Genomic DNA, 12806 nt, shown 5'->3' with positions numbered 1-12806 from the left:
CTTCTGCGCTCCAGGCACTGAAAGCCATCAAATTTATTATGCTTGTTGGGCCCAAATCCCGATGCCGTACTCTGTAATAGTAAGCGTTATAGTCTTGGTTCTTCGGGTTACCGCCCGTGATAGTAGAAATATTGACATGTCTGGTAGCAAATAAAACGCCGAGCTGCTTGGGTAAGTACCTTCTAGTCACAACACATCGACTTGAGCCGTTGACAAATTGACAGCTCTTAAAAAGCCCTTAAAAATCTGACACATGATATACGGAGTAATCAACTGCAATTAAATCGCTAATAAATTGGTGATAGTTGATATGTACCAAAACATCCCTTCACCCCCTGGGTAGGTGATTCCATCCGGCCCTCGCTCCAACGCTCGGGGTCCCATTTAATAGCATTGGGGTATAGCTTCTCATTGTAATGCGCGTCTATAGTATTATAGAAGGCGAAGCTACTCGGGGGAATGACTTGATTGCTTCCAGGAATGGAAATAGCATCGGGTGTGTCGTTGAAGCGACCCATGGGAAAAGCAACCCACATGCGAATAGCCTCTTTGTAGCAAAGTTCAAGCGATTCAGACATTTTTTCCCAGGCTTCAATCGGAAGTTGATCAAGCTGATCGACAAGGGGCAGCTTCCTGGTCTTATCAGTCGCATAAATGGCTGCCGAGCTCTTGATCTCATTGTAGATTTTACCCTGCCAGTCCTGGTGGTGGGCAACAATGTTCAACATGGAGCCAGAAACTACCCCGGTGTTGGCACCAGCAATAAAAAGCATACTAGTCAAGAACGTGCTGATATAATCCTAGCTATCTCCAGCATCGATCAAATACTGCAACGTATCATCGCCACCGGCAGCGCCCCTAGCCATGCGTCTATTTACGATAGATTCCACAGTCTTCTGTAGCCCTCGACGGCCATAACGACGTTTCCAGTAACCAGGGCTAAGATAAGATATACCAGGAAATGCAAGAAGATGTAAAGTATTGGTGAACTGGAGAATCTGAGTATACAAGAAAAGAGAATGAAGCAGTTCAGGGTTGTCGGCAATCTCGTCAGTGGCCACGATACGGCTTCCTTGGGTGATTACGATACGAAAGCAAGTCTTTGATGGATTGATGACGGAGGATTCATTCATCCTCATAGCCTCAAATGCTGTGCGGGCGTCTCTTGTAACTTTAGGCAGCCGCTTGGCAAGCAGGTCCGACCTCTGCAGCTCAAGAAGCCGTCGTTGCGCATATGTTCGTCCACTAGGGCCGGTACCCTTCCAAATGTCGTGGATCACTGTTGAGCGTCCGTTGATCAAGTCTGGCCCGTGGCCAATAAGGGTGATTCCTTTGATGAGATGGAGCCGTCGGTCTTCGAGATACATCTTTCGCGCTGCTTCGCCAGACAAGCCGATAACGTGGTTCTGGCCAAGCCAAAAACTAAATGTACCGGTCTTTGATTTGGCCACAGCGCCTCTCCAGAAGCCCCTGACATTTTTCTATTAGCATTACCGGCTCTTGTAACCCGTGAGAATGAGCCGGGAATTTTTTTTTTTTTTTTTAAAAAAAAGGGTTAGCTCACATCTTGTTGGTGAAAAAGCTCCATGAGCCAATAAAAGGCAGGGTATCAGTTGTAAATTCTGGCGCGCCACGATGTTAGGTGTGTACCACAAATATACCACAAGTGTGATAAGAGCGATCGTAAAAGCAGTTAGTACTGCTGGTATCGGCTCAATATCTTCCAGACTGAAGCCTATCCATAGCATTGTTTTTGACATTGTGGAGTGGGAAGCGAGATTTGAAGAGTCCGTGTTGGTCAAAGCAGCGCAAAAAGCAGAGGTACTTTTGTCAATAAGAAGAAGCCACCAGCGAGAGCAGGTCAAATTGGCTCTTGGTGCGCAAAGATGATCACACCGTAAAAAGTGATACTGCCCTGTCTCGGGTAGGACAAAAGGAGTGATAGCGATGTGATCGGGAATAGTTCAAAACGAAGCTCCTGCCTACGACCCGACGCCGCAACCCACAAACCAGGAAACCCAAAACAGGCCAACGGCGGGAGACGGTAGGAATCGGGAAGTATGCGGCTGAGCTGGGCTCCCAGATAATGAGTCCGATGCCGATGTCACCCTGCGCAGGGATGCAGTAGCAAGGAAAAGCAACGTACAAGCGACATGCCACTTGGCCAAGGTTTCATTTGCAACAGCAGAACGCCAAGTCTCTTCGTGTAAAGTTGTCCAACCAGATGTCTCTGTCCAAGTCAAACCGTGTCTACGTCTTTGGCGACCGGACCTTCAACTATGAGCATTCATTGGCTCAACTACTTTGTTGCCACAACACCTTCTTGACTTTGTTTTTCCGCAAATGCTATTCTGCTATCCGAACAGAGCCCGGCCGTCTGCCGTTACACACTCGCGATACGACTGCCAAGTTCTCTAGCGTCGCTGACCTGCTTATGAGGAAGCGGGATGGCTGTCTCAGTCCGGCGTTGGAGCAGGTGTTGTGTCTTGTTCACACTTTGGCGGCATTTATATGGTTGGCAATTTCAGTATATGTCAAGCTATTCCGTCAAGCTAACTGTAGGCAGGCAACACTCTGAGCGCAAATTATCCTTCCCCACGCCCCAGGATAGCGTCTTGTTGGGCTTCTGTACTGGATCCCTTGCAGCCGCTGCCGTCAGTTCTTCTCAGGATCTCGTCAGTTTCATCCCTGCCGCCGTGCATGCCGTGGTGGTTGCATTATATACAGGCCTGCGAGCTGCACAAGAGGCCCAATCTATTCATGGCAACGCCTCATCGCCATGGTCCTTGCTGGTGCTTGGCATATCCGGAGACCAAATGACCACCATCCTTGAAGGCTTCAACTCCCGGAACGTACGTATTTTTCAACCAGGTTGCAATTGAGAACTAACACAGACTCCTAGTCATTCGCACCATCTTGCCATGCATACATCAGCGCCTTTGGAACGGCTGGTGTGATATCAGCGGGCCGCCCGAGGTCTTGACGAGATTGAGCCAGCAAGATTGCCTTCAGGAATATGACAAGTCCTTCCTCCCCATTCGCAGCCCGTATCATGCATCCCATTTATTCTCCCAGTGGGATATTGATGCCATTTTGCAGGCGGCCCATTCTTGGGCGCCAACGGACAATGTCATGCCATTCATCCCTGTCATGCCCTGTGGTACTGGACACTTTGCTTGGATGGATAATTCACAAGCCCTGCTGGAAAGCAGTATCCACGACGTGTTAATACTTCCAATCTTCATGGAGAAAGCCATCGACCATGTTAGTCTAGCCTTGGAAGCTAGACCTCCGGCAGATGTTCTGGTTGTCGTGACCGGCACGGACTGTGGGGAGACGGTATATCGCCGCCTCAAGACGGCTCTGGGACGTAGCATGCCCATAGCCATCAACGTCGCAGCGCAATCAGTCAGCGTTCCCGAGTCCAGCGCAATAGAGCGGCCCAATATTGCTGTCATTGGCATGTCTGGACGATTCCCGGGCGCATCCAACCCAGAAGATCTGTGGAGCTTATTGCAAAATAAAATAGACATGTGCGCCAAGTGCCGCCGATGAGATGGAACGTCGAGACACACGTTGATGTGTCCGGAAAGCGAAAGAATAGGAGCAAAGTGCGCTGGGGCTGTGCGAAGAGCATAAATCGAATCCAGAGTTGTCAGCATAGATTGTGTGTCGATATCTATAGCTAGTTCGTCTCGAAGGCGACTTCCAATCATCAGGGAAAGAAGCGAGTCTACTCCAAGATCTGCAAGCAAGATATTATTAGTGAGCTGTTCGACAGGTACGTTGGCCTCCTCGGACATAATTCTCAGTACACTGACAAATCGCTTATCGGCGTTTAGGTCCCCTGCTTCAGACGCCGCCACGGAGAACACCGTCTGACCTTGTTGAGCCGGCGAGGGTACTTTTTGCGACACGGTTGTAGTAGTAGATTGACTGAATAGCGGGGGTCGAATCTCCGACTTCTGTAGAGCCTTGACATTCCGGCAGTGTAGAGGATAATGGCGATCGTCCCAAAGCCCTCTTCAAGCCAGCCACGGTACTGTTTCCCAAAAAGAGTGTTGAGTCCGCGGTACTGCCAAGCTCTTCGGAAAATAAGCTTGTAATTATTAGTGCATGTTGAGAGTCGATACCAATGTCATCAAAGCGAGTTTCATCTCGTACATCTGATAGTGGAATACCGCTTTGTTCCGCGATAATTCCTATAGCGTTGGATATTAAGGAATTAACGCATGCCAAAACTTCTGGAGACGCTTTACGGGCTGAGGCGGTTGCCTTAGGGGCAACTACTACAGGTGAAGCCAGTATAGGAGCACCTTTAGCTGCTGGCGTTGTAGCAAAAGTTATATCAAGAGCTCCTTCTTGAGTCGGCTGGGGTATAGATCTAGTTTCTTTGGCACTTTTGGTCTTGAATTTTAGAGGGTTGGCTGCTTGCGTTAGTATGAACTTGAGCAATCGACGAGGAACCTCTTGAATCTATAACATCAATTTTAGCACTGAGGTCACCGCATACACCAGTCTTGATTTGAGGAACTTGCCTGTACTCCTTCCACCAGGCCAGCGATTCGATCGTCTGTGAAAATAGTCACATCGCCTTCCCAAAGAGACCTGTCTCCAGGGATCATGCGGACATGGGCAAAGTACTGGCAGTTACCTCTAATGGCCTCAAACAGCTGCAAATTCTTTCAGCCATTATTTACAAAGACGTTTGTGTCAAGCTTCGTCTTGTCATTGTCATTCATAGTAAACCTCCTGACTGGGTCAAGCCATCGATCACACCAGGATTGATGTGAAATGTGCCTCCCTTTTTAATCTGACCGAAGCTGACCACTTGAATACACTCATATAGTTCATTGTCGTACAGGACATCATCGACGCAATAGTGGTCCGAGTTGAATTCAGCCAACGCAGAGACTAAACGATACGCCACAGGCCCGCTGAATCTGCAGGTCTTCCCCTCAGCGAGTTGGCGACGCATTCTATCCAAGTGTTCTATCATGTTGGGGAGCTTCTGTTGGAAATTTTGGCTATCAGATTTGTTAATAAACTTCATGGAAAAAGTAAATAGCCGACCAATCTCTCTTCCACGTTCCTACAGCCTTGTTAGCCTTATTTTTAGAAGCAGGGTAGTCAAGTTTGATGTTTCAAGTTTGCTTACATAGTAAGCGGCAATCCTGAGATTAGCATCTTTGGACGCCAAATTGATCTTGGCTGTACAACGCAAGAATTGCTTCCAATCTGCGGAGTCAACCAAGGCTCTCGTGAGTTCCATGTCCGTAATGGTGATGAGTCTTTCTGGAAAGGGTGGCTGAAAACGCTCGAGAGCATATGCTCCAATTGAAAAACCAATATCTGCGTAGACTGCCTAAATTGACTGAATTAAACGGTGTTTACCCACGGGAGAAACTCAATGTCACCTCTTACCTGTGTACATAGGCTGAAGCCATCGACCGTGTGGCCCCGGATAAAAGGCCGAACATCAGCACGGTTAACATCACACTCCGTGACAACTTCATGTCTATTACTGGTAATCCTTTCTTCCAGAACCTCATGAATGGTACTAGTTAAGTTTTGGAGTCTCCACGATTGCAGATTGAGCGTTATTGGAAGAAGATGTCGACGGTATAGACTTGTCTAATTCGGCTGCAACGCGACACTGGTGAACAGGAATATCACCCTTCGTGAGAGTCCAATCGTTTCTGTGCGGGATCCAAAACGACTTCAGATCCCAGTTGTAAGCGGGAAGCTCAATTACTTTCCTGGCCGATAGAATATCAGCAAAGCAACCGTCCCACTTAACTGGAGAACCAGAGGCATACAAAGAACATAATGACTTGGTCAATACTTCCCAAGGATCGGTAATGCGGCGCAAAGTACGCAGCACTGTAATATCAGAGCCGAGAGTCGCTCTGATCATGCCAGGAACTACTGAATGAGGGCTGAATTCGATGGCAAAGGAGGACTTTGTAAGCATACTGGCTGAAAACGCAGATTGGAGACATTTCGTTATTTGCACAAGCTCTCTGGCATGGCGTACAATGTATTCCGGGCCAAATATATCACCATGTTGGACCACCGTGCCGTCAAGGGGCGAAAGGACTGGGAGTTGCGGCTTCCGGAAGACCGCCTTTTGTGCATCCTTAATAAATGGAGTCTGGATCGGCATGATCTGTGACGAATGGAAGGCATATGGGACTTCAATAGGATTATTACGGATCCCAGCGCTCGCCAAAGTCTGTTGCAACTCTGCCACTTGTGCTGCTGAGACATGTTCTATACAGGCGCTCGAGTGCTTATATAACGGTCGCCGCAATAGAGGTAGTATTTGCGGCTCTACCTTAGAAAGTCTTTATTAGTAGAGTAGTGGACTATACTCTCTATTTGGAAAGTTCTTAACGTGCTCTTGTTGATCCCCGAAGTCTCTATTGCAAGTTATCGCTTGATAATATTCTTTTTAAACTTGTAAAATAGTGAGGGTAGGACTGGTAGGTGAAGTCTTACTGAAGGCACTTGTGTTCCGTTATATTGGATATATTTTGTCTAGTCAGCTAGTTATAAACAGCATCCGGTATCTTGGCGGCATCTCTCGTATAAGTTTGCGGGGTGAGAATAGTAACTTCCTTGCTCGGGCCGGGGTGGCCGCAAGACCCGGCTCGTGGCGGTGTGCCGGGCACCCAGCGAGCAGATCTTGCCTCTTTAAGATACAGTCGCGTGATATACTTTAGTTGCCGCCTGCTATAGTTTAGGAATATTAACTTGCATTAAGTCGTGTCGTCGTAAGTCAAGGGTAGTATTTGGGGAGTTTTCATACCAGGATACCACGAACGAGGCTATTCCCAGGATAGGAAACACTTGCACTCACCCAAGCCTGTAGATCCGTAAAGACAAAAGACATGTCGCAGTTTCCATGGCTGTTGGACCGGTGCATAGCGACCGGAATTGCATGTCTCGGACCGAGGGTGCCCCTTTTATCAAGCTGGTACAAAACCCGGCTTCTCTTTATGTATCTTGGCCAAGACGTTGTAACAATAGGTGCATAGATTCGCATTATATATGCTAGGGTGCCCTGCTTGTGTGTGACAGGATTGGACTCGACGCAAATCCACCCGCGAGCGGCCCAAGCGACCGTTCACCCTTGCAAGACTAACAAAGTCTAATACAACGTACCAGAATTTTATACGAACGTTTCGAATCACATCTTAACACAGGCCACTGGCCGGCGATTACGTTATGTGCTGGCACCATAATTTCCCGACACTTATACTCCGTCCCAGAAGAAAACTTCAAGACAGTCTTCTTCCGCCTAGCAGTGCTCTCTATGCTGATTTTGCAAACTCTCCTGGTTCCAGCCTCTTTGTATTCCCATACCTGACCACGCTTTGCTATCGGATAAAATGCTCAGGAGGTAAGTGTGATCAGGGCATGGACCATTTGGCGTTTTCTATGCCACGACCGCCGCAATCAGAGTTGATTCCGATTAATCGAGCTGACTCGTGTCGGTAGCGGCATTTCCTTTCTTACGCGGGCGTCTCGCCCTGCCGTCTCAGCAATCAGTTCGCGACCTACCATTCAATCTGCTGCTCTGCGGTATTCTATGGGCACTAGATTCGCCAGCTCTGGCAGCGTCGGTTTCGGAAAGATTCACCAAGTAGGCTTCGCGTCATTGCCGATTGGGGAGGCTTTTGTTTTGAGGCTGACAATAACTTGTTCTAGGTGATTGGTGCTGTCGTTGATGGTACGCCAAATACCTTTTCCACGAGCCTTGCACGCCTGACATTATACCAACAATAACTTGATTGACTGCTTTCTAGTCAAGTTTGATACCCCCAAGCTGCCTGCCATTCTAAACTCTCTCGAGGTCGACAACCACGGGAGCAAGCTCGTTCTTGAAGTCTCGGTATATTATGCCCCCAAGCACTAATAATCATTACTAGGCCTCCTTGTCTGACACAAGGATATAGCAACATATCGGTGAGAATGTTGTGCGTTGTATTGCCATGGATGGTACGCCCTTTTGTTCTTTCCCAGCTTTACCCAAAACCACGTTACTAATACCGTATACAGGCACTGAAGGTCTCGTCCGAGGTGACAAGGCCACCGATACGGGGGCTCCTATCACTGTCCCTGTTGGTCCTGCAACTTTAGGTCGTATTATCAACGTTACTGGCGACCCTATTGACGAACGCGGCCCTATCAAGACCGACAAGTTCCTACCTATTCACTGTGATCCTCCAGAATTTGTTGCTCAATCAACTACAGCCGAGGTTCTCGTTACTGGTATCAAGGTTGTGGATTTACTCGCTCCTTATGCTCGCGGCGGTAAAATTGGTTTATTTGGCGGTGCTGGCGTTGGCAAAACTGTCTTTATCCAAGAGCTAATCAATAACATTGCTAAAGCTCATGGTGGTTACTCGGTTTTTACAGGTGTCGGTGAACGGACCCGTGAGGGCAACGATTTATACCATGAAATGCAAGAGACTTCTGTTATCCAACTTGACGGGGATTCTAAGGTCGCCCTGGTATTTGGTCAGATGAACGAGCCCCCTGGTGCCCGTGCAAGAGTTGCCCTTACGGGTTTGACGATTGCTGAGTATTTTCGTGACCATGAAGGCCAGGATGGTAAGTTTGTCCACGAGTAAAATTACATCTTGTCGTCTTCTAACCCACTTTGCAGTGTTGCTTTTTATTGACAATATCTTCCGGTTTACTCAGGCCGGTGCCGAGGTTTCTGCCCTGCTAGGCCGCATTCCCTCTGCTGTTGGTTATCAACCCACTCTTGCTGTTGATATGGGTGTGATGCAGGAACGCATTACCACGACTGACAAGGGCTCGATTACGTCTGTTCAGGCTGTTTACGTTCCTGCTGATGACCTAACTGACCCTGCCCCTGCTACCACTTTTGCTCACCTGGATGCCACTACTGTTTTATCCCGTGGCATTTCGGAAATTGGCATTTACCCTGCTGTGGATCCTCTTGCCTCTACTTCTCGTGTGCTTGATCCTCGCATTGTTGGCCAAGAACATTATGATACTGCTACCCGCGTTCAGCAAATCCTTCAAGAGTATAAGTCACTCAAGGACATTATTGCAATCCTTGGTATGGATGAATTATCTGAGGCTGATAAACTTACCGTTGAGCGTGCTCGCAAAGTCGAGCGGTTTTTAAGTCAGCCATTTACCGTTGCCCAAGTGTTTACTGGCATTGAGGGTAAACTAGTGGATTTAAAGGATACTATTCGTTCTTTTAAGGCTATCTTGGATGGTGAGGGTGATAGTCTTCCGGAGGCCGCCTTTTACATGGTTGGCAATCTTGATTCTGCCAAGGAGAAGGGTGCAAAGATTCTGGCGGATTTGGACAAGAACTAAGTTATCTAACTACTACTATTACCTGATAGCATGTACGTATATGTACGATAGAGTTGTATCGCTAGCGACAATTATATGCGTGGAAAAAGAGTTATCCTAGACAAGGAAGGCCTCTATTATCGTCTATTACCTGTTTGGCTTTCTCCAACTTTTCAGATGCCAACGCTTTGCGTATCCAGTCCATATAGCTAGCTGTTCACAGAGGGCAGAAGAATGTCGCCGGGGAAACTGGGCAAATCTCGCCTGGATACTTCCTAGCTTCCCCGGTGGCTGGACTAAATGGGGGTTCTACTTGGCATTGTTGAGTATGTTATACATTTAGAGCCAAAACTCAATAAAGGAGTATTAGGCTGGGAGGGGATTCGATCGCAAGTTATTTGTTGACAAACGCTGCTAATATATTGACTCACGGTAAGCGACGCAAAATGCCAAGCCAGCGGCCGCAAAAATAGTCGGCAGTGCAATAGCCCCAGCGAGAATTTTGTCCAGTCCATGCATCTATGCGTATATAATAGCGCTAAATTGTACACGAGAACGAAGAGTTATCAACTTTTTTTTTAATACAGTCATATCTTGGCCTATACATGTCTTGTTTTTTCCTCCAAGCAATTTACGCTTGGACGGCCCGGCCCGTCTGACCCGCTCGCCCCAGACTTACTAAATATATGTAGTAATGGCTTCGTATTACTGCACTAAACAATCAACTTGGTCAATTCGGGATGTATTACTCTTTAAATTGTTATGGCTAACTCGAGACAAAGCCCGAGATATGCATTTTATCGTTTAAACCACTTGACCCTCTCTTGTCTAGCTCTGTCATGCGTCATGTTCTGGCGCGAGTACAACCATCTTATCCCATCCGCGACTTTCTTTTGCCGCCGCGAGCGCTTCTTTATACTGCTTCAGCGAAAACGGCCCCTGGACCTTTTTCCACAGCTTCAGGGTCCCTGACTCAATGAAACGGATAACTTGTGCCACATCTCTGTGTCCCTGGGCAAATTGGCCGCGGATAGTGATGCAGTTGACCATGATGGGGGCATAGGGCAAGGAAACATCTTCGAGGACTACGCCAGCAAAGCAGCATCGTCCATATCGCTTGAGGGCCATGATGCCAGCCGAGACATGCGTTCCATCAGCCATCGGTGGAGCGTAGTCAATGTAGGCATCGGCACCTTTGCCGCCTGGTGTTGCCGCCTTCAGATTCTCCGTGTCTTTCGTCGCATCTCCGGTCAGAACAACCTTTTTAATCCTTCCGTCTGTTTCCCCCTCAAAGTGGCTTACCAGCCTGTCGAGCGATTCTTGGGAACGACTACCCACCACAACATTCGCACCCAGAGCGAGTACAACGGGTATCACACTCGAGCTGAAGAATCCCGTGGCGGGAAGTAGAAGAACAGTCTCGCCGGGACAGACGGAAATAGAGTTCGCAGCTCCAAGAGCAGGCATAAGACTAGCTATTTCGGCTAACTCAAATGGCGAAGCAGTGACAGAACTGGAGATGGGGTGGACATTCTCTGCGGGGAATTTCGCCCATTGTGCGTAACAGCCATTTCGCCAGTAATCTTTTGACATGGCTAGCTCAAGAGGTGTGAAGCCACCGTGATATCCTGTGGTTTTATTAGCATTTCAACCCTTGGCTTGCCGAGGAAACTGAGTGGCAGTCGTTGGTGGAGAGATTTACCTTGTACGACTCGTTCGTCATTTAATCGAATAACATAGTCACAGAAAACCAGTTGCCCTGGAGTGAAACATTTGACATCTGGCCCAACCTCTTCCACGCGGGCGACGCAAGCCGTCCCGAAAATGAGGGGATAAGGCAGAGGGTATCCTCGTTGTCCGCTAAGGATGTCAGGCTAACAGAAAGGAGCCAATTCTATTAGCATGCGACACCAAGGACTGAGTTCGATCAATGGGTAAGCTTCTTACAACATAATCCCACATTGGCGCGGCAAGCACTTTCACTACAACTGAGCCGGGGGCTGCATTTGGTTTAGGAACCGTCTCAAGACTGAGTTTCCCCGGCTCATGGAGCACAAGCGCATTCATAGATGCCATTTTGAGACGGTTGGTTATGGTAAGAACGTTGCGTTGGTCAGTTTAACTAAATATGTTTCGAAAAGGATGTTCTTCCAACCTTTTAGCATTCAGCGGGATACCAGATTCTTAAATACCCGGTCTTGGTTTCCATCCGACGTGACAGTTATCCCGATTATGAAATACTGCGGCAGAGCAAGTTTGATCATCAGCCATACTTTTCAAAAAAGAGTTGACATCATGCTCAATCTATTCATCATTACTCGTTACATCCCGACCTCCCCCCACTGCGATGTAAACCCCAACCCCCCTCTGTGACATAACTTTATAAACCCGATAGGCTCACCAGCTTTGTAAAGTTACATATGAGGTCGTGCCTCAAAACTACACGCGCTTAGCTATTCCTACAATAATTCCTTTTGTGGCAGTACGTATATCCTGGTTCTAACAGATTTTGAGGTCCAGGCTTGGGCGGCTTTGTGCGTTCGGCATTTCATTGAATTTTTTCAATGAACTAATTCACAGACTGGGCAACAAGTTTTGTGGGCCCTGGCCAATCTATGAGGTTTACGTAATACAGGGAGATTCTCAAGGCGACTGATAGATGGGCGTCTCAACCGCCATAAAAGCAGTCATCAAATTCAGGATGGCGACATGGAGACTTATACGGAATGAGCATTTATCGGATTACCGAACCGTACATAAAAAAATACTAACAATAAACCCTTAATATTGGCAGATCGTGAGAATGGCCTTCATGTAAAGTAACAAAAAGCAACGAGTCGGAACCAACCAGTGTAGGAGAGAGTCAAGCTCTGAAGAGACTTCACTCCCGGTAAAATGAAATCCGTATCCGTACCAGTCGCCGCATTCTCAACGCCGCGAAATTCAGTTCATATTGTTGCGTATTTCTCGCAATACTGCCCTTGAGCTTGTGCTTCGTAGTCAGCTCTCCAGCCCGTCCCTTTGTTGTATTTCATTGCCCAGCGGCCTTCTTTCGACAAGAGGCCAGCACCTCGCGAATCTAGGAGAGAATTTCTTCTCCGGTAACAGAGGATGCTGCCAGAAGTTTTGTGATGAGAGCCTGTTTAGAAGCTGCCGCAAGGAAGGCCTGAGAAGAAAGGTTTATAATATACAAGATATAGTGTATACAGCGTGCCTTTGCACTTCATTGAATATACTTAATGTGAGCCTATAGTCTAAACTGTGTAGGTGGCTGACTAACTTACGTCTAGTATAAGCTTGCGTTACATAGACTCGAGACGCTTTGCCTCGTTGTTTGCAGCGTGCCAACCAAGCATTAACTGCATCCCGTATGTCTCCAAGGTATAGGCAGCTACTTGTCCTTGGAGTTATTTGAGATGGCTCTTTACGCATTCTGGTAGGTATTATAATGCTTTATGAAG

The 12806-nt window shown here is 47.7% G+C and overlaps 4 protein-coding genes across 4 annotated transcripts; 2 read left to right on the top strand and 2 right to left on the bottom strand.

Moving 5' to 3' along the window:
* Nucleotides 1–287: 287 nt before the first annotated feature.
* MAA_08275 (Cytochrome P450 CYP5282B3) lies at nucleotides 288–1760 on the bottom strand (the record flags this gene model as incomplete). The annotated part of the gene is made up of 3 exons (XM_007826273.2): nucleotides 288–774; nucleotides 829–1481; nucleotides 1662–1760. 3 exons carry the CDS (start codon nucleotides 1758–1760, stop codon nucleotides 288–290), a joined length of 1239 nt encoding a protein of 412 aa, XP_007824464.2.
* Nucleotides 1761–2224: 464 nt separating this feature from the next.
* Nucleotides 2225–3555, top strand: MAA_08276 (polyketide synthase for naphthopyrone YWA1; the record flags this gene model as incomplete). Its single annotated transcript, XM_007826274.1, has 3 exons — nucleotides 2225–2514; nucleotides 2567–2856; nucleotides 2903–3555. The coding sequence occupies 3 exons, from the start codon at nucleotides 2225–2227 to the stop codon at nucleotides 3553–3555; spliced, it is 1233 nt and encodes a 410-aa protein (XP_007824465.1).
* Nucleotides 3556–7394: 3839 nt separating this feature from the next.
* MAA_08277 (vacuolar ATP synthase subunit B (V-ATPase 57 kDa subunit)) lies at nucleotides 7395–9366 on the top strand (the record flags this gene model as incomplete). The annotated part of the gene is made up of 7 exons (XM_007826275.2): nucleotides 7395–7405; nucleotides 7504–7648; nucleotides 7714–7735; nucleotides 7812–7897; nucleotides 7962–8004; nucleotides 8065–8619; nucleotides 8675–9366. The coding sequence occupies 7 exons, from the start codon at nucleotides 7395–7397 to the stop codon at nucleotides 9364–9366; spliced, it is 1554 nt and encodes a 517-aa protein (XP_007824466.2).
* An 816-nt stretch (nucleotides 9367–10182) lies between these two features.
* MAA_08278 (isopropanol dehydrogenase) lies at nucleotides 10183–11421 on the bottom strand (the record flags this gene model as incomplete). Its single annotated transcript, XM_007826276.1, has 3 exons — nucleotides 10183–10973; nucleotides 11048–11219; nucleotides 11293–11421. The coding sequence occupies 3 exons, from the start codon at nucleotides 11419–11421 to the stop codon at nucleotides 10183–10185; spliced, it is 1092 nt and encodes a 363-aa protein (XP_007824467.1).
* Between the last annotated feature and the right edge of the window lie 1385 nt (nucleotides 11422–12806).

This window comes from Metarhizium robertsii, assembly GCF_000187425.2.
Source record: "Metarhizium robertsii ARSEF 23 chromosome Unknown MAA_Scf_1, whole genome shotgun sequence".
Taxonomy (NCBI): Eukaryota; Fungi; Ascomycota; class Sordariomycetes; order Hypocreales; family Clavicipitaceae; genus Metarhizium; species Metarhizium robertsii.
This window is presented reverse-complemented; position numbering and strand designations above follow the sequence as displayed.